Below are 26,722 nucleotides of genomic sequence, written 5' to 3' on the forward strand. Positions count from 1 at the left end.
TCCCCCGCTCTCACCCCTTTCCCCGCTCTGGCAACACCGGTTACCGGCCGGCCCTCGGGGAAGCCGGGCTGCCCGGGAGGGCCGACTGCCCCCGCGATGCGCTCGCCGGGGGTGGTGGCGGGGGGACCACCGCGGCGCGGCTTGCCCCGCCGCTGCTCCGCGACGCGCCCGCTGGGGGGCGCCATAGTGCCAGCGGCGGGCCGGGCGGCCGGCGCGGCGCGCGCCTCCCCGCCGGGCGGGGGCAGCGGCAGCGGGAGGGCGCACTCGGCAGGGGCGACCCCTCGGAGTCCGGGGAGGGACGGAGGGGGGTGTGTGTGTGTGTGTGTGCTGCGGCGCCGACCATGGATCCGGCGGCTGCCTCCCGCCCCGCCGCCCGGCGGTCGGGCGCCCTGCCGCGGCTGCTGCTCTCCTCCGGCGCACGGGCGCTGGTGTGGCTCGGTCCCGTGTACCTGGCGGGGTACCTGGGGCTGAGCGGCAGCTGGGTGCTGCTGGGGCTGGCGCTGTGGCTGTGCTGGGGTCACAACCGGCGGTGGAAGCGCGACCGGCTGGCTGCCGCCTTCGCCCTGCTGGAGGATGAGAGGGAGGCGGTGTGCCGGGGCCTGGCCGCCCGGCACTTGCCGGCTTGGGTGAGTGAGGACCGGCGGGCGTCTGCCGCGCATCCCCCCGCGGCGGCGGTGGGAGCCCCTGGGAGCGGGGATGCTGCGGGCTGCCGGCGGGGCGGGGGGAGCGGTGGAGAGCCAGGTGTTCCGTAGTGAGCAGCTGAAGGGGGAAAGTGGAAAAAAAAAAAAAAAAAAGAAAGGTGCCAGTGATGCCTTGGAGCCAGCAGTAACGTCTCTGATTTCGAAGTCTTGTTCAGTAAAGTGAGAACTGAACTGGAAGTTGTTTTAGCCTAGGAAATGTGCGTGTTGCTGTAAGCGTGCTTGTAAAATAGACTGCTGTATCCCCGGAGAAATCTTTTAAATATGTGCTGTTGCACTGCAGGTATTTTCGTGTAGAGGATACTTATTATAGACCTCCTCATCTAGAAAGTTTTCTCCCTTTCTTTTTAGCATCATTTGAAAAAAAAATATCTATAAACATAATATTCTCTGCCTGCTAAAACTCAAATATTTAACTTTAAAGAGCCATCTCTTGATGGTATGGAAAGCCAGCCCCTGGTTGTTCTTCGCATTTGTTCCTAGCCACTCTAGGTTTTAAAGTGAAGAAACTCAAAAATCTTAACAGCACATTTGATTCTACGTCTTTGGTTATTTGTTGGGTAGCCTTGGTTGGCTAATGGAAAAGGATGATAAGGGTGTTTTTTTTCTTCATCGTCATTTGCTTAGCATTTAAAAACATGCCAGGAACTGGTAGGAAAATGCTTTTCTTGTAAGAAAGAGAATATCAAAGAGCTCTATTTGTAAGGAGTGTTGCATGGAGACATTTATAGTCAGCAAACTGCTTTATGTAGCCTACAGCACTTGGCTCTCCTTAATACTGTGGGAAACGAAGGCAGTCAGCACTCCTGAGAAGGGAGGCCAGGGTCTCCTAGCAGAGCTGGTGCAGCTCCCACACATGTTCCCTCCTGCCGGGCGCAGAAGTCTGTCTCTGAATGAGGTTTCTGCTTGTTTGTATTGACAGAGCGTTTAAAACAACTCAGAACGTTAATGAGAGTGGTGGTGTCAGCTCTTGCCCTGATGCTGTAAGAATAGTGTTGTGTTTTATCCTCAGGTGCCCTCAATCTTGGTAACAAGAAACTGAGTCTCTTAGTCATCACTGAAAGATCAGAATCGCCCCCCCCAGCACACACACAGTCTCAAAAGTTCTTGGGTTTTGTGGTTGAAAGTGTCAGGCTTCATTAGTGCATGTGCAGGTGGTCGATGGAAGGGATTGCCTTGTACTCGGCACACACAAGGCTGCACCGAGAGCGCTGAGTACCCCAAGTACAGGAGGGATTTTGACAAACGGGGAGACTCCAGCAGAGCCCACCGAGATCGTCAGGGGCTGGGGTACCTGGTGTGAGGAGGGGCTGATGGAGCTGGGGCTGTTCAGCCTCCTTCAGGAGAAGGGAAGGCTTGAGGGGGATCTCACTGCTGCCTCCCACTGCCTAGCGCTTGCTCACAGAGAAGGTGGAGTCAGGCTCTCTCCAGAGGCCTCGCTCCTGGCTTAATTCTTGGAGCTGGCTGCTGGAAGGCAGGATGTAGGACCTAAGGATAAAGGGGCTGCACCGTGTGCTTTTAGTTTTAGCTTTTATCCATTTTGCCACTGCTTGACCTTTCCTTTTCTATGTTGGTAACTTTAGTTCTTCATCCGTTGGTGTTTGTTTTCACACCACATTTGTACTTGATGTTTTTTTAACTCCTCAGCTTTAATTTTCCTTCTACCCCCTTTCAATTTGATCTTCTAGTTCTCCCCTGTGCCAGTCTTGGAGGCTGATTCTCATCTGCTGTCAATTCAGTTTATAATCTGTGGTGTTGTCTTTTCTTAATCTTTATTTTTTTCCTTCCAGTGTTCATGAGCCTTCAGCTCAAACAGCTCTAAAAATGTCCCTTGCGTTCTTCTCTCCTGACATGCAGAGGCGGGAGTGGGAATACAATTCAGGCTAGGGGGAGCATGGGTTGAATTTGCAGTGTTGTAATCCTAGGAAAGGTTCTGGAGGTGTGAAGCGATGGCAGTGTCTTAGGGGATTGGTAAATAGTTGTCTCCTTGCGTGCCCTGTAGTGAAATGAGGAGGATCCATCCAGTGAAGAATTAAGACTAATCATTGATTGCGCTAGTTGGTTAAAAACTGTTCTCTCTAAAAGCAGCGCAGTGGCTCCTTCAAATGTGGCTCAGTCTCCCCTCCATCATGGTGGTGTCAGTTGTTAGGAGATGCATTGATATTGCAGCCTTTCTTTCAGGGGGGATGCTGGGAGGATTTCCCTCATCTACTTAACCATCTGTTTCAGGGAATTTGCAGGGTTATTTTGCAGCACCAGTTTCTTGGCTGAAACCAGCCAGTGAGTTTGGAATAGAGGCATTCCTGTGCTAGACAGTTTACGTGGGCAGGCTGCGCTTCCTTAGGAAACCAGGCTGGAAATCTGCTTGTGTCGAGTAAAGTCAGATCTGTGTCTTGGAGAGGTGAGACTTTCTGACTTCAGCCTGTGCAGCCTTTAGCCTGACTTTTGTAAAACCAGTTAGTGCCCAGAGCAGAGGTAGCTGGGCTTCCAGCTGTGTTCTGGCTCCTGGGAGTGGTGGTGGCCTCACCGTGTTGCTTTTGCAGCGGTTAGCAGGTTGCAGGTGAGAACATCCAACTATGCTGGGTTTCTTCCTGATGTCAACTTCCTTTTACCAGGAGAAATTGATATTACTGGGTACAGAGTGGTCCTTTTAAAACTTTTCCTGTTAAATTCCTTGTTCGTGCAAAAGACTTTTTTTTTGCCCCAGTGGAGGGAGCTAAAAAAACTGTCCCTTAAAAAAAGAAAACAAACCCAAAACACCAAAAAAAACCCCCAACAAAACCCCAAACAAACAAACAAAACCCCTGATGGATAGATTCCTGTGGTGTATTTGAAGACAATGACACTGTTGTGGCAGACATGGGTTTTGCTATTGCTGTGATGGTTGGTTGGCCTGCTCCAGGGCAAGGTGGAGCCGTGCAGAAACTTACACATTTTCTTCACTTGCTAGTAATTGGCCCTTACCTAGTGTTTTTGATCTTCAAAGCTCTTTTCAAATGCTAAGTAATTTTTGCAACATTCCTAAAATATTGATGAGAAAGTATGCCTGCTTTTGTAAATGGGGAAAACTGATTTTGATAGTGGGACTTGCCCGGGGCTGCAGGATTAAGTCTAATTCTATAGTGTTAACTTTGGCAGCTCTTGGTGGCTGGTTCTGGGCTTATTAGGAAGTGTTTTAGGCTTCTCTTACCTGTACTGTACTGATGACAAACTCGAGGACAAGACCTTGCTGCCAGGGCTCTCACCAGTAACAAGAGTCAGAAGTGAGTTTGAAGTCCAGAGCACATGGTTAAAAAGTATGGAACTGCAGCTGTTTTGTTTGTTTTTTTTTGTTTTTCCCAAGAAGTATTAGGACACAGTAGGTTCTTGGAGTAAGATGTTGGGTCAAGAAGAAAGCTAGATGGTGTCACTGGGATGAACTAGAGCAGAACTCATCTTTTGCTCGTGGGAGATGCACGTTATGGGAATACCCTGTGGGTAGGAAAGGCGTTGCTCAGAGTTTATGTCTTACTAGTGAGCGGATAATTTAGATGCAACACTTGGATGCCAAGTTCTGCTTCCTCTGCGGAGCTGCTTGTTGTGTTCGTACCATTGAGTGGAGCTCACGTTTGGTATTGGGAACCCACTGAAATTCAGTGCCTTTCATAGTAGGCAGAAAGCTGTTTTTCACCAGAGGCATGTAGTCAGCCAGTTTCTGTGATGTTTGCCTCTGTGAGAGCCTTGTTGTGTTAGCCAAGGAGCTCCTGGTGGTCTTTGGTACCTTTGAGCTACAGCAGTGCTATTTCTTGCATCTGTCGAAGGAAACTGAGGCACAGCTTGCCTGGGTAGGAGCTGTGTTGCAGACAGGTGAATGAGAGGGTGTTGAGCAGGATGGAAATGTACCACAAATGGCTGCTAAGGCTATCGCAGCAATCTGAGGTGTGACACAGGGATCTGTGATTCATTGCGGTTACTTTTGGAGTTTGCCCTGGGCCGTCTGGTTTGAGTGTCTGTGGCTCAAATAGTGAATTCAATTTTGCTTTTTCTTAAGGTGGGTCTAGCTGCTGTCTCATTCTCATGGTTTTTGCCTGTTTCCTGATGCTCCTGTGTGCTGTTCCAGCTCTCGTTGGCCACCAGCTTGCTTCTTGGACGCCTCTTGCAGTTGCATTTCTAGCAGCTTTGGCTCTAGTGAATAATCCCAGCCAGTTTTAGTGGTTTATATTGGGCTGCGTTTCTCCCCTTAATGTTGGTGGGTCACACGTGGGCTATGGCTTTCTCATTGTGATCTGGTGGCCTAACTGTTGCCCTGAGTCCTGGTCTGTCCTTCCTTTTGGGTCACATCCCTCTCCTCGCTGTAAGGTCTTTTGAAGAACAGCTTGCCACACTGTTTCCGTCCATGCTGTGCCCTGCCTGTGACTGGTCTGGGGCTGTCGAGCAAATGCTGTGGGACACTGGTGCTTGGCAGTTGCATTGGAGCTGGGGACCACCTGCCTTCAGGCCACCCAGGATTTATGTGCCTTGGTGGAGGACATTTTGGTGAAAGATGAAAAACTGGCAGGTGAAGTGGAAGTCCCTTGATCCACGTAATCCTCTTTGCTGTAAAATGTCAGCAGCATTTTTTTTGGTATTGATTGTCCCTTCTGGTGCTGTATTCTCACTTTATCATGCAAAGAGCTGGGTAGGCTGACATTTCAGTCAACTCACATGGTCTTCTTTAATGGAAAAGTTGCTATTTAGAGCATCAAAATAAATTGCTTATAAAGAATATGGTAATATCACTTTGGGGTTTTTTTTAATGTAATAATTGGAGATAATTTGAAGCATTATTTGAGCAAGGGAAATGGGCTCTGAAATCATACATAAAGCTGGAATAAAAGGCAGGCTGCTGTCCATTCCAACCAAACATCTCTGAGCATCTCTCTGAAAGCTGCCGAATTATACAGCAAGCCTTTGACTGAAGAGTGTATGTAATTCACAGCTCTTGTATAAGGAGGTAATGTATTGTCCTACCCAATTGCTATTACCAGGCTAGATGACAGTCAAAGGAGTCCTTTCGTATTTGGGTGCTCTTGTAGAGCTGAGCAGGGCCCAAATGTCCATTCTGAGAAGCTGCTGCACCACCCTTCCCTTCTGCAGTAACCTGCAGGGCCCAAATGTCCATTCTGAGAAGCTGCTGCACCGTCCTTCCCTTCTGCAGTAACCTGCTACGGGCTTATAGCACTGGCTGAAGATACCACATCCTTAAGACTTTAATGTGTGATTGTAGTAAGGTGATTGTGGCTCTTCACTCAGCAGCTTCTTGGTGAGGTCTGAGAGATCAGTTAGTTACTTGAATGACAGTCATATCCAGCTGTCCTGCTGGTGATTAAAGTAATCACTTCAGGGAACTGGAGGGATTTTGCAATGGACACAGATACTTCTTGTTGGCATTTGATGCGTCCAACTTGAAAACATGATGCATGAGTGACTACTTAATTTTAATTTGTCTTTAGCATCTTAAAAACCTCTGAGAGGTGAAAACACTGGGCAGTTACACAGTAGTGTATGCTAATAGGCTTGAACTCTTACAGTGCTTCTTTCCCCTGAAGCCATTGGCACTATGTTAGTATTAGTGGAGAAATGCTGCCGCAGCCAATAAATTGAGTTTCCCAAGCAGATTCTTGTATTCGAAATTGTGGTGTCCTGGTTGAGGTGTGCCAGTACAGGAAACAGGTCCTGTGCAGCTCGTGATCTTGAAGGGAAGCAGATTCTTGTGGCTTCCCAAGGCATGACCAAGAGAAGGATGAGAAATCTAATGCTGCTTTACCTCACAAACAGGATATGACACTTTCTTTAATCATATAAATGTGCCCAGAGGCATACTGGTACCTCACTGCACATGTTCTTTTGCCTTTTACTATTTTTTACTGTATTATTTGCCTTTCACAATTTTTCAAGGAGGTAGTAAATTATAAAGGATGTATGTATGAGGGCAGAGGGATCTCAACTTACTCTAAAACTTGTTCCATGCTCCGTGATATCTTTTGCACATGGTGCAGTATGCCAAAACAGATGGCATGTGGCACTCACTTTATTTTTCTTTGCATCCAGGTTCACTTCCCTGATGTTGAACGAGTGGAGTGGCTGAACAAGGTGAGGAGCTCTGAACTCCAGTTTGTGAGGCCATCTGCTCTGAGCTGCATCACAGCACAAACTCTGTGGGCCAAGTCTGACAAAGTTATCAAGTCACTACAATATGGCTCTGTAGTTTGCAAGCACAAATGTGACTTGGTATTTTAAAAGGACAAACATTAATAGCCAGGTGTTCTGTGATGTGTGTGTCTGTTTCTTAACAAAAGATATGTTATACAAAGAATCTTCAGTGTGTTTCCGTTTTTGCTGTTCTTTAGGTTCTTATACAGGCTTGGCCATACTTTGGTACAATCATGGAAAAAACATTTAAAGAGGTTCTTGAACCAAAGATCAGAGCAAAGAATGTACATCTGAAAACATGCACCTTTACCAAGATCCACTTTGGTGAGAAGGTAGTGTGAAACCTTTGCAATGCTTGCAGTTCAGTCTTTTCTGAAAAGTTCAGATGCAAAGGGGAGAGCCTTTGTTTGGGAGTCTGAGTTCAGCTCTTTAATAGCTCTGAGTGTTTAAGAAAATGGTACAGCACTGCTGCCGCCTTTGCTCCCTCCTCATGTTGACTTGTGCATCCTTACTGTGAAGGAGAGATCATACAAGAGACGCACACATCCCTTCCTGCCGGCTGTCAGTATCATGGGACTGGGGATAGAAAAAGGGGCACATATCCACATTTCTTTATGTTATACCCTTGCAACAGGAGTTTTCAGTGCTTCCTAAGGCTTGCAGCATGGGCTACTTGCAACCACCCTGTATCTGAAGACTGCCAAGGCTGTTCACACTGCCTCTTTAAGGGAAAAACTTATGTGGTTTATTCATACTTTACATGCAGTTGTGCAAAGTCTTTAATGAATACAAAATCTTTAATGAATGCTTCTGTACTCAGATCAATTAAAGTGAGTAGGACTTTTCACTTGGGCTTAAGTTGAAAGATGCTATATCTTGTTTGTCTTTATTTCAGTGCCCTAGAATCAACGGAATAAAAGCCTACACCAAAGAAATCGACAGAAGACAAGTTATCCTAGACCTGCAGATATGGTAACATTGCATCCTTGATTATGTAGATGGTTCTTAACTCACTACCCATTTGAAACCTGCATCAGAGTTGTCATGCTGGAATGGACATGTGGTCCACTAATACCAGCATGAAGTGGTGAGGTCCTTATCTTCTATCAACCTAGAATGATATGAGATAATCTGTCCCCCAGCTGAATGTCCTCAATACTTACAGAGGTGAGATGTTGTGCATCAGCCTTTAAATCAGAAATCAGTGTCATCTGCACAGGTCTAGGTGTTACCTCCTCTGGCCCATCACTGTTGCCATGGATATAAGAATGTGTCCCTTGGCTTTGCTGTTCATGGCAGTAAGAACCCAAGTTTTGGAACCGTACTTCCTGTTCTGATAGCTCTCAGGCGTGGAGGTGCTTGGTCTGTCTATTGCCCCACCATGGTTCCTCTTCAGTCCAACCTCTCCAGTTCTTCCAGAACTACTTGCGCTACTTATTTTTTAATTCCTTCCCCTAGATTAATCCTTTTGTTTCACTCACCATTTGTTCTATGTGCCACCCAACACATTTGCTTTTTTTGATTACAGCTGTTCTCTGAGCAGAAAAATGCCTCTAGGTCTATTAACAACAACAACAAAATTAGATAAAACATTTGATACCTTCTAGGCTGTTTTGAATGAGCTTGTGTATTTTGTTAACATCAACTAAACTCTCTCCTCATTTAGCCTGGAGAATGGAATTACTGGGGGAATTACCACTTGCATACTGCTGTAGCTCTGTAAGTTTAGTGGGCGATTGAGCTGCCTAATTTAAATGGCTTTTCTTCATGGTAGTGCCAGGAAAAAGCAGTGTGAAGTTACTGAGTGTTTTGGCAATAGCACAGAGCTGCTCAGAGCTGTGCCTGCTGCTTAATGTGGCAATGGCATGGCAGCATCCCCGGCCCTGGCAGAGCACTACTGCACCCTGCAAAATGACATGCTTGATTTTCAGTCAGAACATGTTGTGCTTCAGTGCTGTCAATGAAGTGGTCTTTGTCATAGCCAGTTTTAGGGCCTTTGGCAAATCATTTGTGCTTTCCACATTGACATCGAGGGATTTGATGCCTTTGAGGCTCTGCAGGAGGTTGGTGCTGTTTGCTGTTAAACTGCTTCTCCAGGCTGCTTCTCCCACATACTCATTTTCACTGTCTTTTAACAATCCTCTCAGAGGGATTCCCCCACCTCCTCATTCCTGTCCCTGTGGCAGACCCATCAGCATCTCCAATCGGCCAAACACTTCTGTTCCTCATCCTGACAATGACTTAAGCTGAACTGTCATCTGATAACCCAAATATTTTCTGTATTCACACAGAAGTGTTCAGACTACATTGTCTCTCTGATGGGGGTCTCTTCTTCTGGGTTTCTCTTATGTTAATACATTAACATCAGTTTCTGCAACTAAGCTGCGTGTTGTGCATTGTATGGTGTCCGCAGGAGGTAGTGGATTACTTCCAGGAATGGGGAGAAGCAAATCTATGAGCAGTGGTGTTATTTATCTACTTTTTTCTGGATTGCCAAAGAAACATGTTTTTTTTTTTTTTTTCTTTTCTTTATTCATGGGTGATCTCTACTTTTCTGGAGTGAGGCAAACCCCCATTACAAAGTCGACTCTCTTAGCTACATGAACAGCAGTGAGTGTCTGCAGTAGTGCAGCTGGTGTTGGGAGAAGAGCTGGTTAGAAGAGATGGACTTGAGCTGCCCCAATGTGAGGCTGCCGCCCTTTGCACCACCTCTCTGTCACTGCGTGCTGGTGAGGATTAAATGGCTGGATCTGTCCAGAGAGCTGAGTCCTGGCATCACAGCCCTGGAGAAGAGAGTGATGTGCTGCGGGTGCCAGCATGGTGCACTTTGCAATGCTGACACCTCAGTGACTGACTTCCCCCTCTTGGGTTGGGTTTCAGAGAAGTGTAGCTATGTTGCAGTGGACATTAAAGGATTAAGGTGTCTGCATGTTCTAAACATGACTCCTTTGCCTTGGTACTTGCTAGCTGTAATTTTGTGGGAGTTCCTTTGCTGGTGAAGCCACGTGAGCGTGGGCTGTTGGCTGGTCACACTGCATGCAGTGCTCACCTGGGCGACTGCAGCGGGGAAGGCTGAGCAGCCTTCCTTTGCTCTGTGTTAATATCACATCACAAATTACACCCTTTGCTAGGAGACTGTGAAAAATAGCACTTAGAGATCCCTTGCGTGTATGGGCAGTAGCTGTCAGCAGAGCCAGTGCTGCAGTATATCTGATATTGCATGGAGTTACCAGAAGGAACTTGAGAAGCTGCTTTAATTAAATCTGTTAACAACAGCTTACATGTCCGTAGCACCAGAGCATTAGGAATGGTTATGTAGAGTACTGTCTTATTGCGATCTTGACTGTCCCACGTGAAAGGACTATACTTGAGTTTTTGGCAGGAAAACCAAGGCTCAGAGATGATTACTACTGAGGCACAGAGACCTTTTGGCAAAGGCAAGGAAGGAGGCTAGAAGTCTTCCTTCAAGATCTTTTGCTCGGTCCCCGAGATGATGCACCCAGCTGGTGTAAGTTAAGTTGTGTAAATTTTGTCACAGTTTATAGGACTGATCAGAAATGTTGAGATAGTCACTGCTTACCCTCAGGTCTGCTGTACAGACAAAGATTGTCATTTACCTGTCTGAAGGTCCTGGTGTCTGTGTTCTGTTCATGTATCTGCTTTCCGGCGCAAATATACCTGACCTACAACTTTCACATGACACATAAGAAAGTATCAGGGTTCTTGCAGTGGCCAAATGAAATATGAGATCCCTGCCAGACTGGGATTTGAAATCCCCAAATCTTAAATGTGAGATACCAGCTGGAAATAAACTGGCAATACTCTGGGATCTCCAAACAATTTGCCCTAGATCTAAATTATGAATCTGTCCCCTGAGCACAGGGAGCTAACAGTTGGATTCTCCACATGAATTAACGTCAAAGTATTCAAAAAACATTATACAAAATGGCATTTTTCAAAATGTAAACGTTTCAAGTGCAGCCACTTGACCTCCTACAGCTGCTTGTCTTCCCACTAATTCTGCAATTGCCTGAGCTGCTGTGTAGCCATGTAATCATTGGCTATAATCATAGAGTTTCAAAGTATTTCAAGGCTCTGTTAGCTCCCAGAAGAATATCACGGAATCACGGAATTTTCAGAGTTGGAAGGGACCTCTAGAGATCATCTAGCCCAACTCCCCTGCTAAAGCAGGATTGCCTAGAGCACATTACTCAGGACTGCATCCAGGCGCGTCTTGAAAATCTCCAGAGAAGGGGACTCCACCACCTCCCTGGGCAGCCTGTGCCAGTGCTCTGTCACCCTCACCGTAAAGAAGTGTTTCCGTGTATTTGAACGGAACTTCCTGTGTTCTAACTTGTGCCCATTGCCCCTCGTCCTGTCACTGGGAACCATTGAAAAGAGCCTGGCTCCATCCTCCTTCAGCCCACCCTTTAGATACTTGTACGCCATAATAAGGTCTCCCCTCAGCCTTCTCTTCTCCAGGCTAAAGAGTCCCAGCTCTCTCAGCCTTTCCTCATAAGGGAGATGCTCCAATCCCTTAATCATCTTAGTTGCCCTTCGCTGGACTCGCTCCAGCAGTTCCCTGTCCCTCTTGAACTGGGGAGCCCAAAATATCTTGCAATCCAGTTGTTTCCTATTTCGTTAATCTGATTTAGCACTCATAACCATTTTTCATTGGAAATGTTTTGAATTTTCATTTCCATGCTCCGTTGTGGCTTTTACAATACATGAGATGTCATAGAAGAATAGTGTAATAATTAATATGTATAGAAAAAAATATGAATGCATTGGAAGAGAATCTCTGGGCTTCCTAACTGGCAAGTTTTCAGATCTGGAAAGACAGTCTCTGTCATCTAGTGTAGAATTGGAGAAAGTAGTCAAAACAAGTGTGCAACTATACTTTGAGCTTTAGTGTAGTTTGAGTTAACTGTTTGTAGGATCTTACAAGAAACTAAAAGCATTTTGGAAACTTGTTGGTCTTGAGCAGAAAAGGAACACTTGCCCTCAGGAGCCTGACTTGATAGGCAAAGGGAAAAGGCAGAGGTGGTCTGTTTTTTTCTCGTACCCTGTGGTACTTGGTCATGTTTTCCTGTCTCTCTTATTTGTCTAATACTGCTTGCTCATTTACCCAAATCAGTTGGACTGAGCAGTCGTCTGCTTTACAATACACTTGAGAAGGCTGGACCAAAGGGGCCTGTTAGCATGCGGGCTGATGAGAAGATGGGGCCTGTGGGGAGTTGCTTTACAGGGGGCGAATTGCATGTGCCTTTTCTAAAGGGATACGTAGACATCCAGGTTAGTCAAACTTGTCAGTATGTGCTCTTGTGCCATCCCTGCCTTCAGCCAATGGATTGCCATTGTATCATAAACATTGGGCCCAGCTTTTCCATCCAAGTACAGAAGAGATACAGATACTTGCCCTTGTACAAGCTTCTCCAGTTGTCATCCATGGTATAGGCATGCTGAATTCCATCACCTTGTGCAATAGGTGATTTAGGAGAGAAATGGGTGGTTCTTCCGTCCTTCACAGGTGGGTAAAGCATGGTCCTGTGGATAGTGGCAGAGCAGCAAAGAAAGCCCTACGTGCTTTTGAGTGTCAAGGCTTGAGTTTGGCTCAGGTGTGCTCTGTCTGGGGGAGGACAGCAGAGAGCACAGCAAGGTTACTCTGAGCAGAATGGGCAGACAAAAGCATGAGCAGTTTGGACTGGAAATGGGGAGTAAAACTAATGAACAAAGAGTGCATCCTTCCTACCAAGTACCCTGGTGTGGTGGTGATACCTGTATGAAGCAGACTTAAGGATAATTAAAGGTTCTGGCTCTGATAAAGGGGTAAAGGCTTCTCTGACATCTGGTCTTTAAAACACAATTGTATGTATTGAGGTGTTAGTGGAGAAAAGAGACACCTAGGACTGGGTGGGAAGAGTTTTTGACTATGTGGAAAGGCATAAAGGTTGTAAATTGAAACACCACAATTATTATTTGATGTGTTGGACACTGGCAACAGCTGAATTAAATCCTCTTGGATTAATTACTGCAAATTGAGGAACTCATTTTGGCTTCTCATTTAGACTTTTATTGTGACAAAGCTCTATTAGCACCCAGTGTAATGAGCTGTAAGATAAGGCCAAAATTGTAGAAATTAATAAATGTAAAAATAAGTTTGTTTAATTATGTGACTAGCTCATAAGGAAGATTGTGTTAATTTTGGCATGGCCTGTGAGGTTGGTTATTTAAGAAATGAGAATGCTCTAACATTAAAGGCTTTAATTTGTGTGTTATGAGCTTTTTAAATTCTTCTAAGTGCCTCTCTGTAAACAAATATTTGAGAACTTTGCTTGCAAAAATGGAGACAAATTCACAGGCTGACACATTCTTGGCAGGTTTTTTTTTTTTGGGGGGGGGGAATCTATGTGTAAATTACGGTGTGAATTAGTGATTAGTGGCAACTGCAGCACTATTTGCCCATATACATGTGGTCAGAGCAAAAATCTTGTCCTTTTTCTTTGATTATGGGGTGAAATTATGCACGCAGGTGGCAAGCACAGCACATTCACTACACTGCGGTACCTTTACACCCTGCTTTACCTGCAGGGTGTTTGCGTGTCTGCATCCAGAAAGAGCAATTTCTCAGAGGACTGAAAGGGAACTTGGTAGCTCTCTTCAATTGTTTTCTACCAGAGGGATCAACAAAACTGCTAGGTTCTGCTCCCTGGGGAGTGGCTATCAGTTTCTGCATAAGGTGATGTTTGTACTTTTATTAAAGCTTAAGGTGGTTTCTAAATTGTGAAAGTACCACACTCAGCATTCATTTTATTTAGAGCCTGATGTTCTCTATGGCAACTGACCAAAATCTGATCTAAGACGTTGTCTTTTAATTCAGCCTCAAGGAAACCAGGTTATTTTTAGTGATGAATTTGTCCTTCGAGTGGGCTTTGTGGTTGTGGGCAAGATGAGGACCCTGTATGTAATAGCAGGATGGCTCTGCATCATCTTGGGAGCTGAGTCACCAGGTTGTGGGGTGGGATGAGGCCTTCGGCAGAGGAGGGAGCAAGAGGGCAATTGCCTTTCAATTGACCTTTCAATTGCCTTTCGATTCAATTGACTTTGAATTTTGAATGAGCCTGTTGATTCCCTCCTTGGAGCAAGCTTGCCTCAGCCAACTGCCAATCTTAAGAATGGAAAAGTAACCTTGAAATACAGATGTTGCTTTGACATTTTGCAGGTAGATCAATATCCCAGCTGACTGCAGGGTTTCTCTTGTGAAGATCTGACCCTTAGTCAATGTGCTCAACTTTCGCTTTTCGGTTGCTTGAAAATCCTTCTGTGCACATGGGGTCATGTTGTCAATCTTTAAACAATTTCCTTTATACTCTGTACAGCCCAACATTTCTCATTGAACTATTGCAAACTGTGGAATAATGTGAGAATTTTCTTTCAGTTACATAGGGGACTGTGAGATTCACATGGACATATCGAAATTTAATCTTGGAGTGAAAGGCGTACAGGTGCGTGCAGTGCTAATGTTGTCTGTGTGTGGCAGGAGGCAGCATGTCTCAATGGGGAGGTCATGACAACTGGGAAACCACCAACTAGCAGGCTTGGAATGATTGGCTTTATCTTCTTGTGTTTTGGCTGGGGAAACAATGCCTTCCTTGGAAAGCACCTAAATACCACTTTTAATCTTCTTAGTGTGACTCTTAAAGGTCAGTGCTAGAGCATCAAGCTTGTGTAGGCTAGCTTTTGCCACTGGAGTTTAGAGGAGTTGTGTGTTGGTAGAAAACTTCAAAAGAGCCAGTTTTGTCAGGATGTTCATAAACTCATTTGGATTAGACCAACAACCCATTCACGCAATGTTGAAAACTAATAGGCAGATCACTCCATTGTATGGCAGTCAGGATTGCAGGAAGATTCCACAAACTTACAAAACATTGCCCAATATCAGTAGCAATGGTTTGGGGGGAGGGATTTTTAGTAAAATTATTTCAAGTAGGATGTTTAAAATTATCTCCATCACTGAGAAGCTCACAGTTTTGAAACTGCACCCCGACAGTACCTTCAGGCTCAGTTTTTCTTGGTCTATTCTGTTTGCAGTTGTATGGGACGCTGCGGGTGATACTGGAACCTCTTCTAACCGATGCACCTTTTATTGGAGCGGTGACCTTGTTTTTTCTGCAGAAACCGGTGAGTCAGTAGTGAACTGCACTTTGCAGCCTTCTTGATATTTGGTCTGTCTAAATGGATAGATAGATCTTCAGTGAGTGACACATCACTGGTAACCCAAACTGCATGACTGTGAATGCCTCACAGTGCAGGTGTTTAAATAGCAAATTCCCAATTATTCAGCATTCCACTTGAACCCCAAGCGGGTGGGAATAAATTTGCCCTATTCTATTTTAGTGGTCGTAGTGCCTAAAAAGTTACTTGCTTCACTCTAAGAATGGGAGGACTTTGTGATGGTGACAACACAGCAGGTATTTCATAGGCCTTTGCTGCAAGGTTCTTGGCAAGTGGATTTTAAATCTTCCCATTCATAGATTTTTAACACAGTCATCTTGGAGACCATTCAGTCGTGGTCATGCTTTGAAACCTTGCCTGTTTAAGGTCATGTGCCTTGTAGCTGAATTGTGGTTTAATAAAATATGAGAAACCTTCTAGTCTTGTAAGAACCAGTTATAGCACACAGCTTTGCTTGCTTGTGGGTTACGCTCTGCTTGAGTTCATGGAAGTCATACATTTTTGATCTTGGGTAAGGTGTTTTTGTGTTTAGATGTAGTAGCATTATTTTAGCACATGAAAAAGCCCTTTTTGTTTATTTTGTGAATAGAAATACAGACTGTTGAAGCCATGTGGTGTTTGTAAATCTCCCTGCCTCAGGGCATAGGCCAACCCCTAAGTGAAAGGATGAGGAAACAACTTCAAAGTCTAGGTAGAGCTGTTGGATTTACTACGCATGACCCCAGGGCATCTGCCAGTGGCCGTTGCTAGGGGCTGAATGCTGTCTTTCCCTGTGCTTGCAGGATAAGTCCCAGTGATACCCTCATTTCAGGTATGTCAGGTAAAACAGATAAGGGAATTGCTACCAGCTGTTGGTTTTAATGTATAGATGCAGCCACTTACTGGTGCAGGTTTTGGTTTCTGTAAACAGCTGGCTTTCTTTTAGAAACGTTTGCTTCCCCTTTGAATTCTACATTTATTCTGAAATAAATTTTAATGGTCCTGTATAATTTTTCTCCCTGATCTTGTTGTAGCACTTGGAAATCAACTGGGCAGGCATGAGCAACCTCCTGGATGTCCCAGGAATTAAGTGAGTGTCTACTTTTCTTCACTTTATTCTTCTTTAAAAAACCTTTGGAAGTTGGGATGGTGTTCTTCAGTAGTCATCAAAGCTATTCTGAAGAGTGCTGTGTAAAGGTGTTGTGCTGATACTCATCCCATCCTATCTGGCTGTGGAGTTTGCAAAACCTGAGGAGGGTGCTTTTTACATACTGTCAAAATTGCTTCAATCGCTTCATTGCATTTGGGTTGTAGGATGGAAATAGTAAATCCCCAAAACTACAATGGTCTATAAACTAAAAACCAAGACCTTCCGTTTCCCATGTGCCAGTTACTTGCAAAGGTGGATGAAATAGATCTAGTTGACTGGCAGTCTGTGTTTATGTTTGTTTTCCTTAAAGAGAAAAAAGGCAAGGTATCACAGACTTATAAGGAGAAATGTTCTTCTCCGTGTAATCTGCTCACCTTTTAAGTTCTTCAGAAACAGAAAATGTAGCTCTTCCCCAATGCCTTTTGGGTTGATCTTGTACCTGAAACTTGCAGAGCAAGGATGAAAATCTTAGCGGTTTTCAGTACTGTAAGTTTCGAATTGTTTCTCCAGATTGGAGACTTGCTTTTTCCTTGTTCCTCAGTATGAGGAGAAAATCTGTTACACAAGAACAAAATATATTTGGTTACTCAGCCATTGCTTTTCTCCCTTTAAATGCAAATGCAGACACGGTTGCTCCCCTCTCTTCCCCTGCAACTCATGGTTTGCAGACTCATAGGAAGTGGCTGGCTACTTCAGGTACCAGTTTATGCATTAAAGGGCCTCTGAAGACCTTTGATGTTGAGTGAGAGGAAACCTTCTTTTTGTTCTTAATTTGAGGCCAGAGTGGCCTTTTGCCCTGAAGTTTGCCCTGAGAGCTCCAGTTTTTATCAGAGGAACGAATCTGTTCTTTTGAAACACAGCTTTCCTTAATCCTTGCAGGGAGAAGAAGGTATGTAGGTGTTCCAACCTACAGCCTCTCATGTAATTAAGTGCAAATTTTGTGTCCTAGATTTTCACTCTGGTTCTCTCACAGAGATTTGAACACAGAAACTCTTGCTTGTCCATCAGCACTACACATGAAAGCCAGGAGCAAAACATGCCTGACCATGAATAGGCTGAAGTACAGGTTGAGCAAGAGCTCTCCCTTTCAAATTAATTGAGAGTAAAGAAATGGATGCAGTCATCTGTCCTGATGTACAAGCTGTGTGTAGTTGGGTGTACCCTGACACTCGAGAGAAGGGACAATTCTGTGACCTTCCTGTGGGGATTTTTGACAGAAAAGCCAACAGCCTGACCGAAGGCTTTCAGGCTCCTGGTTTTATGTTTGGAGCAGGAGAGGACTTCCTGTCTGCGTGAATCCAATCTCATCTGTGAAATGTGACAATTTTATTGAACAGTCTTACCCTGAGAAGCTGCCTTATAAGGAGTAGGTTTATCAAGAGGATGAAAGTCTTTCAGATGTTTGGTGCTCTCAGGTTTCCGTGTTAATATTTTCTTCTGCTCATGCCAAGTGTATTGAAATCCTCTTATTAATCACCTGGAGAGTGCTGGAGGTCTATGATAGCCATATGCTTCTTGCTCAGGAGAATTAGGTCGAATTAGGTCAAATTAGTTGTCCCCACCATACAAATAGAGCAATTCCAAAGAAAAGATTTGAACTGAAAGGCTAAAAATGCGTAAGTTTTAGAGTAGACTGGAAAGTTCTCTAAACTCCAAGACACACGGTGCCCTCAGTTCAGCCAAGTGTCATCTCCTGTGTACCAAAGTTCCAGTTACTTTAAACAAGATTTTTTTTTCTTGGTGCAAAATATATCAAGATACAGAATCTCATCTTTTGTTTAGTCTTCTGAAAAAAAAAAAAAACAAAAACAAACTAATTTTGTTTTGAATGTGTCTGGCTTTTCCTTCCATTTTACAGTAAGATCTCAGCATATGACCAAGAGCAGACAGCAGTGTGTGCAGCGGCCGTGTTCTTAGTCTAAAAACAAACTACCTCGAGGTCTTGAACCCCCTGTGAAATGCTGACAATTCCAGATTCCCTCCTCACCATGTCCGTCTCTGGTGTCGGCATTCGCAAGGAAACCCAGAAGGCACATGAGTTTTGTAGGGCTTGTTTGGGTGCATGATGATCTCGTCACATGGCCTATGCTCCCATTTATCATTTACAACCTACTGGAGCCAAATTCACATCCAGCCCTAGGAACCCTAGACTGGAACGTCCCTGCGGGCAAGTGGGCACTGCACCATGTGTGCTACAAGGCAATGGCTATTACATGTGGAACGGTAGGGAATAAGGTTGAAAGGCATCTTGAGAGGTTGCCCCATGCTCATATTATTCTCTGTAGCAGCCCAACTCGATGCCAGTTATTGATAGAATAGGCCTAGCCTTCCACAGTGACCCACACCCACCTTTAGTGATTGGTTCTGGTGTTAAACTGTTCTCTCCATTTTCTCTTGTTCTAAGCTAAATGTCACAAGCATGAGTTTCTTCTGCCCATGTGCATGTAGGCACGCTTTGGGTGAAGGTAGGCAGTATCACTCCTTTTGCAGCACCCATTTCTTGTGTTGCTCCTCATTCTTTCATTCTAACTAAAATTGCTATCGATTGTAGAGATTTAGTTTGCCCTTTTTCTTTTTTTCTCCCCACCTGTAGTGTAATGTCGGACTCGCTAATTCAAGACTTCATAGCCACACGGCTGGTTCTACCAAACAGGATCACAGTGCCTCTGAAGAAGAACATGAACATTGCCCACTTGAGGTTCCCTATCCCACGTGTGAGTTTTTTTCAGTAAGAGCGCTAAGCTACCTGGCTGCACGTTTGCCACAATGCAGCTGCATGCAAGCTTAGCGTGTTAGATTCCTGCACATCCAGCTCTCATCAGCTGTTTCAGCCTGGATGTAGGCTTTCTGTAGGTAATATTTCAGAAATATAAAAGCAGATGTTGGATAGTGTATAATTTGGGGGAGTGAGGACTGAGGGCTCCTAGCCTCTATATGTGGCATAAGAAGTCTGTTTAGACACTGAGCTCACTTACCAATTTAAACCTTTAGTCTCATTTGAGATTACCACAGATCTTCAGTTAGAGAAGGTAAATACATGAGCAATGAGTGTCAGACTACTTCATTTTTTCACTAATGATGTGAAGGGGTATAAATAGGGAGCTCAGGGGGTGACGTCTCTTTGCTACAGAAAAAAAATCAGGGAAAAAAGAACCACTCAGATCTCCTAAATGCTTGAGATATATCCAGATCTTCAGTCTCCTGCTTCCATCGAATACCTAATACACTCATTAATGAGGGTAAATATAAATGAATGACAAAGGAATGCTGGCTATTGCAGACTCGCATCACCAAATTGAAGTTGAATGGCCATTCTGCAATAAAATAAGAACTTGCCAATGGATTCTTAATTCCTTCTTCAATCAGTGGGAATTGATCTTTACCCCACGCTTAATTTGGTTGTGGCTATAATCCTGTGTGCATATGTATGTTTCTGTTTTAAAAATAAATTGAAGAATATTTCCTAGCCAATTATGTAGATTGGATTGTGTATCTGTTTAAGTTTGGTTTGTTTTTTTTTTCCCAAGGTAAATGTTGGGAGAAGTGTTTTAATACAACTGTCATTTGAAATACACTGCATCAAAATATATGTCTTTGCAAACCTGTCATGATGACTACCCTTGCTGCCTGAAATAACTAGTTTTAGGGGGTAGCATATTATAATTATTCAAAGATCGCATTTTCATGACCAATTTTGTATCTTATTTTATCCAGGGAGTAATAAGGGTTCATCTGCTAGAAGCTGAAAACCTTGTCCAGAAAGACAGTTTCCTTGGTGCAATCAGGGGGAAGTCTGACCCGTATGCTCTTCTTCGCATTGGCACGGTGCAGTATCGAAGCAAGACAGTTTCCCGAGATCTTAATCCCATTTGGAATGAGACATTTGAGGTACTGAATCTTTTGATCTTTCCATCTGTAGGATGCACAGCCGTTTACATCCCTGTGCTTGGAGGACCTTCTCTTAACTGACTACACTGGAGCAGGTGGACTTCCTTGTTACTTGATTGACGAGGCATTTCTCTCCCAAGTTCAAATTTACATTGCAAACTTGAAATGTCATTCAGGTTGATCTGATTTACATATGTGGGTTCTTGGAGGCGGTGCAAAGAACTGCTTTAAATATCAATCAGTGCAGTAGTCTGTGCAGCTTTAGTCTGCTCTAGCATTGATTTTTCTCTGCTTATTAGGGATACCAGTTTGAGGGGTGTAGCTTGTAGTTCAGAATCAAGCAAGCTGGTTTTGAAATGTCTTCAATTGCGTTTGTTATATGTTTAGCCACGAAACAGCAGGGAATGTGTTACACAGATGTGGTGTCGTGTTCTTGTCCACAGCCAATATGAACCTGTGTGAATGCTTTTTATTTTTAATCAATACCTCTTTCTCCTCCAGTTTGTTGTTCATGAAGTGCCGGGTCAGGACTTAGAAGTGGATTTGTATGATGAAGATCCAGATAAAGATGACTTTATGGGCAGGTAAATTAGCATGACCCTTGCTTGGGATACAGTAACCTCTGAAACAGGACACCCAGATTATTCATACTGGAAATTTAATATTGAAGGAAGCTGTTCCTTTTGACCACATATTGATACTAAGTTATTAGTTCCTAGTACAACTAACTTTGAACTAGGTAGAGAATGGGCCCAGACTCCTGCAGGGAATGCCAGGAAGCCATTGGAAGTGATGGTTACAACACGACTCGAGATTTACTTCAAATATAGTTTAGTTTTGGAAGTATTTCAAGGGGGAGATTTCAGAAGTCTAAGTGCATTCCAGTACACACGCACACAGGTAATGCGTAGAAGTTGCTATTTGGAACAGATGAGTGTGGGCTTTTTTGGGTTCTTCTCCCCTCCTTCCCCCCCCAGCAGCAGTATGCTATATGCCTAAATATACACTGAAATGTTTGCTTTTTGTCTTTCAGCTTGCTTATAAGCCTAGTGGATGTAATGAATGACAGAACTGTTGATGAGGTAAAGGTCACAGCTTATTTCTAAATGTGGTTGGTGATGTACGCTTACTTGTACCCGTTTGCGCTCTCCATCTTCTACTACATTGTTTCTATATGCTTAAAGCTTCCTTGCACTGTGGTATTTTCACAAAAAGATAATACCTTTGCTCAGCTTTTTACAGTCAAGCTGGCAACCTCAGACAGCCCTGAGGTTACGCTGAGCCAGCAGTGAGTTATCTCGTGTTGATATCCCGTGTCCTGTGTGCACCAAATGTTTTGTGCAAGGCTACAGATAAAGTTTGGTGAAGCAGTCTGATTGCTGAGGGAAGAAATGATCTGGTCTTATCGTGGTTCTTCCTGCAACCCAGCACTCTGCAAACAATGCCAGGGTGCCTGTCTTGTGCTGTTGCTGGTTGGAAATATCCATATGCTTTGCATGTATATGTGTCTCTTATTTTCATTTTTTTCTGGCTTGTGTTTCTAAGTAGATGGACGTGCTACAATCTAAGTGTCACAAATGCAAGCTAAGGCACTCAAAGTGCAATTCATATTGTCTGTTGTACATAAGTCTCGGAGACTGCAATATATAAAAAAATTATTATGCCTTACAGTTCTCAAATTACTCTTTGTTGTCTCCATTTAGTGGTTTCCCTTAAGTAAGACAACGAGTGGACACTTGCATTTAAAACTGGAGTGGCTTTCACTAGTAAATGACCAAGAAAAGCTACATGAGGTGAGTATATTTGCTTAAAGGATTCAGATACTCTGATCCCCATCTGGTGATCAACAAAGGAGTGCATAAAATTAGGAACCCCAGGCAAACTCACGGGAATTCATTTTTGTCTGATAAAGTTTTGATGTGATTTTCCCTCCTGCTGCCCCTCCTGGAGAGGAAGGATGTTTGCTTGCCCCAGGTCCCTTGGTAATTCAGGAGTAACTCAAATCTGGCAGCTCTTCTTGCTTGAACTAGCAAAGCTTTGTTTGACTCACTGCAAAATGGCCTCTTACAGTTCCCTTCTTTGATAATTTTTCCCTTCCCTCTTCATCTAGGATCTTTGTAGGACCCCTGTCTGTAAGCTGTACTAGTCGTAGACAAATAGCCAGCACTGGTGCTTGGTAGGGCCATGGCTCCAAACGGTGTCTTACTTGTCCGGCAGAATTGCTTGGATAAAGCCCATCTCCCAAGGATGCTGTTTCTTCATAATCAAGCAAAAGCATTTGAGTTCCACTGAAGTGAATAAAATTTGTTTCCAGGCTTTGTTCTGCTGCCACTGATGTTGATGTACGTGGTTGAGCATGTGTTTAGGTGTCTTGCTGTACTGGGGAATCCAGCCAGTGCTGCAGTAGAGAGATAAAGAGCATTAAGGCCAGTGAATTGAAAAGACTTGCACCTCTGCTTACTGGTCTGCTTAACACTGTCATGCTGTATCCGCTTGTGTTCCTCCAAATTGCAAGTTTTAGGAGAAAGGTGAATAACTGCTTTGCTTTCAGAAACTATCCTCTGAATTTCTGTTGTGCTTTACGTTGTCCTTGATGAGTCATCATGCCTACCTTGTGAGTTTTTTTGTTTTATCTTTCCTGGCCTTTGCAGGATAAGAAGGGTCTGTCTACAGCTATTCTGATAGTCTACTTGGACAGTGCCTTCAACCTCCCAGTAAGTACAAACCACATGCAGGCTGCCTTCACTCCTAACCTTTTTTTTTTAAAACCCACAAATTAATTGTTTTTAAATACTCTTTTACTAATTCAGAAAAACCACTTTGAGTATTCAAATGGTGAATGTGGAGCAAAGAAGATCAAAAATAACAAGTATCTCAAGGTAAAATTTATATTCTCCTCCCATGCTTGCAAAACAGCAGTCTGGATTATGTGGTATCGTAGCAACTGAAACTAGCTGCAGTTAAAAAGAAATAATCTTTCCATTGTCAGAATCAAAGTGACCAGGAGTCAGAATAGTGATTGAAAGCCCACCCCACCACAGTGAAAGTCTAGGAGGTCCAAGGGGGAATGCAGCACAGAAATACTTGATTGTGGGGGGTTGTCTTTATTTTTATTTTATACTTTGGACAGTAAGAGCCTCCAGGCATCAGACCAAGTCGTGTTGTCCTTCCTGCTGCTGCTGCAGGGGTTCTTCCCATGCTGAGCTGTTCCAGTTTGATCTTCCACATTGGGATGGGAGGGATTCAGAAGCCACTCTGTCATTCATGCCTCCTCTCTCTTTGCTTCAGGTTACTTGTTTCAAAGTAATGCATTTTGCTACTTTCATTTGCTACTTTCATATTTACTTTGTGATGTAAATAGTAGGTGTAGAGAAGAAAGTCTCCCTTTTTTCTTGAACAAGCTACACACAACCACAGCTCTGAGCAATGGTTAAAGCTTCCCGTTCTTTCTGAGTAGCTCCCCTCCTAGGTGCGATCTTTACAATTTCGATGAGTTACTAGCACTGTGATACAGATCACATTTGATAATCTTTAATTCTGGACTTCATTGTGTACACTTTTCTTGCTGTGCCAAAACGAGATAGTCAGCCTTAGTGCACTAGTGCAGAAGAGCACAGTACGAGAGGTTCAGCATTATTGCTTCTGGGAAGGAATTGTTGCCTATTTCAAGTAAGAGTAGTGGTTTAATATGGTTTAATATTAGTTCTTGTAAACTATAAATATCTCTTTTTTTTTTTTTTTTCCCTTTTCCTTTTTTTTCCTTTATTCCTTGGTATTAAATGACAGAAGACTGAACGAGAACCTTCCTCCTTCGTCCTGCTCACAGTAGGAAACAAGACTCAGAAAAGCAAGGTGAGGCTGTTTGACTCTTCTGCTTTCCTTAGTCACCCATAAAATAGAAAGTATTTATCTCCAAGTAGTGCCTGGGAAATGTAGGACTAGTGAAGCTGTAGTTATGGTGATAGCTGCAGAGGCCAGGAGGTAGGGGGTCAACCAGCATGTGGAAGCACTGTGTCACTGGGCTGTGCTTGATTAGTAGGTGTCTCATAGCTGCTGTACAGATGGGTGGTTTTCTGCTCATGGCCATGAGGTCGTGTTGGCCAAGATACCCTAGTTCTGTGAGGTCTGCAGAGGAAAAAATGATAGGCCTCCAACCTGGCTCATCCTTTCTCAGGGCAGGGTGTCATTTGCATCAAGCTGGCATTTGTTCCCTCATCAGTGTCTCCTGGCTCCTGTGTTTCACAGAAGTTTTGCTTGAATGTTTTTTATCTGGACAAGACATATCTGGATCTCCTCCATTTGACTTTCCATTCCTTTTTGCAATATGTAATATTTATTTTTGCCTGATGAATATGAGCAACAGCTGAGTTTTGCCCTCTCAGTAGCTGCTGTGTTTGTTGCCCCATAGCTGGATGTGGAAGAAGGCAGCCCTACGTTCTTTTGGACACCCAACAAATGCAAATGAATCCTGTTGGCTACACATGAGCATATGAGACTGGCCCCTATTTTCCTCTGTTTTTTCCACTTTGTCCAGCCAGAGACTGGGTTCTGCTTGCAGAACCCCTCATACTGCTCCTCTAGCTTCCTACCCTTCCCCTCCAGCTCGCTGCAGCTTTGGGAGCTGGCTCTGGGTGCCTGCAGGCTGGAAGCAGCACTCTGGCTCTCCCTGGGTGGAGAGGTGGGAGGGAGGGAGGGAGGGAGGGGTGCCTTGCTGCAGGTGAGGCAGGCTGCTGGTCCAGGCAGCACTGGTTGGGGCTAACTTCAGCTCACCAGACTCGTTCTTCAGCATTTCCATGCCCCGCAGAACTCGTTCTAGTTGTGCTAGAGACTTTGCTTCTGCATGCTTCTGACCTGGAAATTTCACTCTCTCCATACAGTGGGGGTGTAGCATCACTGAATAAAACAAGAGGGTCACTGTGACCCCCTCTGGTGATCAGTGTCATGGTATTCTTTGCTGCTTACAGAATAAGCTAACATATATGCTGCAATCTTCTCGTTGCAGACCTGCAATTTCAGCAAAGATCCCACATGGGGCCAGGCTTTCACCTTCTTCGTCCACAGTGCTCATTCCCAGTCACTCCATGTTGAGGTAAGAGAAAAGCCTTTCCTTTGAAGGTCGAGTGCACACCCACACGGAGAAACCTCTTTTATGGTGGATGTGACCTCAATGCTGGTTGTTTCTGTGTGCTTGTACTGGGGTCCTCCTACTTAAAAGGTGGAAGAAGCACCTTTTGTTGCACAGAAAATTCTCTTGTTCGGTGATGCTGGTATCTACCTTTGCTTTAGGATCATGTAATGCATATCTTAGTTTAAAACATGGTACATTTCTGGCTCCAAAGTGCAAAGGAGCTTTTATACAGGTCTGTGTGTAGTAAAGCCATGAATATTTTGCTGTCAGAAATTGCAGCCTTCATAATTCTTAACCAGAGTCCTATCTCTTTACCTTGGAATTTTGGCTCGTTAAGAATCCTGTATCTCACTAGCATACATTGCAGTCACAGCCAGTTCTATGGCTGTTCACTCGGCTACAGAAGTGGATTTGAACTTCGAAGGTGTATTGAGGTTAAAAAGGATAAACAAACTTACCGAAAAAGCTTGTAAAGATTTAGACCAGTTGTCGTCTCAGCTGCCTGGGACATTTTCTCCAGAGCAAGTAAGGAAAGTCAAATAAATCCCAGGGCCTAGTTTTTCTGCTAAGGCAGTTCCTTCTCTGCATAGTTAGAAATGGGATTTTTACTCCAAACATAATATTTGTTACACTGCTGAAATATTGGCATCACCTATTTGGAAGTAACCATATCTGGTTGTACATCCTGAAGTAAATAAGCTAATTTTGATCTCTGTCTGAAATACCTTCTTGGTTTGCTGTTCCCAGTGGTATGCTTTCCAGTTTGCCATCTAATAAACACTTTTTTTTTTTTCCCTCCACTAGATAAAAGACAAGGATCGGGATAGTGCCCTGGGAACTTCAGTGATATGTCTCTCCCACTTACTTAAGGACCCAAACATGACTCTGGATCAGAGATTTCAGCTGGATCATTCCAGTTCAGACAGCTTCATTAAGATGAAACTTGTGTTGCGGGTAAATTGTTCTTTGCCATATTCACTCAGCTTCCCCAGCGGAAGCATCCAATTGTAACCAGGCAGAAGAGATGAAAGGTGGGAGAGGAGAAATGCAGCTTTGCTTCATAGATGAGTAGAAAGTAGAAGCGTGACAAGGTCTTTAATGCAATTAAGAGTACATGGTAGAGCTGAGAGGTATCCCTGAGGCTTCCTAAAATTTAGTGTGGTGGTATTGCTGGAAATCTTCTCAAGACAATAAAGAGCTGGACTGAGAAAATCTAAGCTGGGAAATCAAAGCTGCTTAACAGTAAGAGAGACCGATGCTTAAGAATTGTTTTCTCACTGTGCTCTTAATCAGTATTTAGACACTGTGAAATACATACACAGCAGGACAAGGGAAGGGAACATCGCACCTAATCCCATAGGCCTCTGTCACCTCTAATGGCAGATTCCTGTTGTTTCAATTTTGTGGCGAAACTTCATCCTAGGTGGTAATGCTGCCATTAACCCCAGTGCTTTGGGAGCAGCACTCATTTCT

The 26,722-nt window shown here is 44.1% G+C and overlaps 1 protein-coding gene across 1 annotated transcript in view; it reads left to right on the forward strand.

Moving 5' to 3' along the window:
- Positions 1-341: 341 nt before the first annotated feature.
- Positions 342-26,722, forward strand: part of ESYT3 (extended synaptotagmin 3) — a gene marked incomplete at its 5' end in the record, with an annotated part of 32,104 nt that continues 5,723 nt past the window's right edge. Inside the window, 17 exons of the mRNA XM_082483730.1 lie at positions 342-626; positions 6,768-6,809; positions 7,067-7,201; positions 7,765-7,841; positions 14,308-14,374; positions 14,961-15,050; positions 16,118-16,173; positions 18,827-18,947; positions 19,948-20,121; positions 20,623-20,705; positions 21,155-21,203; positions 21,825-21,914; positions 22,773-22,835; positions 22,932-23,000; positions 23,908-23,973; positions 25,124-25,210; positions 26,054-26,203. Of these exons, the coding sequence (XP_082339856.1) occupies positions 342-626; positions 6,768-6,809; positions 7,067-7,201; positions 7,765-7,841; positions 14,308-14,374; positions 14,961-15,050; positions 16,118-16,173; positions 18,827-18,947; positions 19,948-20,121; positions 20,623-20,705; positions 21,155-21,203; positions 21,825-21,914; positions 22,773-22,835; positions 22,932-23,000; positions 23,908-23,973; positions 25,124-25,210; positions 26,054-26,203 (1,704 nt within the window). The remainder of the gene's footprint in view (positions 627-6,767; positions 6,810-7,066; positions 7,202-7,764; positions 7,842-14,307; positions 14,375-14,960; positions 15,051-16,117; positions 16,174-18,826; positions 18,948-19,947; positions 20,122-20,622; positions 20,706-21,154; positions 21,204-21,824; positions 21,915-22,772; positions 22,836-22,931; positions 23,001-23,907; positions 23,974-25,123; positions 25,211-26,053; positions 26,204-26,722) is intronic.

The sequence above is a fragment of the Vanellus vanellus genome (assembly GCF_965231255.1).
Source record: "Vanellus vanellus genome assembly, chromosome: 5".
Classification (NCBI taxonomy): domain Eukaryota; kingdom Metazoa; phylum Chordata; class Aves; order Charadriiformes; family Charadriidae; genus Vanellus; species Vanellus vanellus.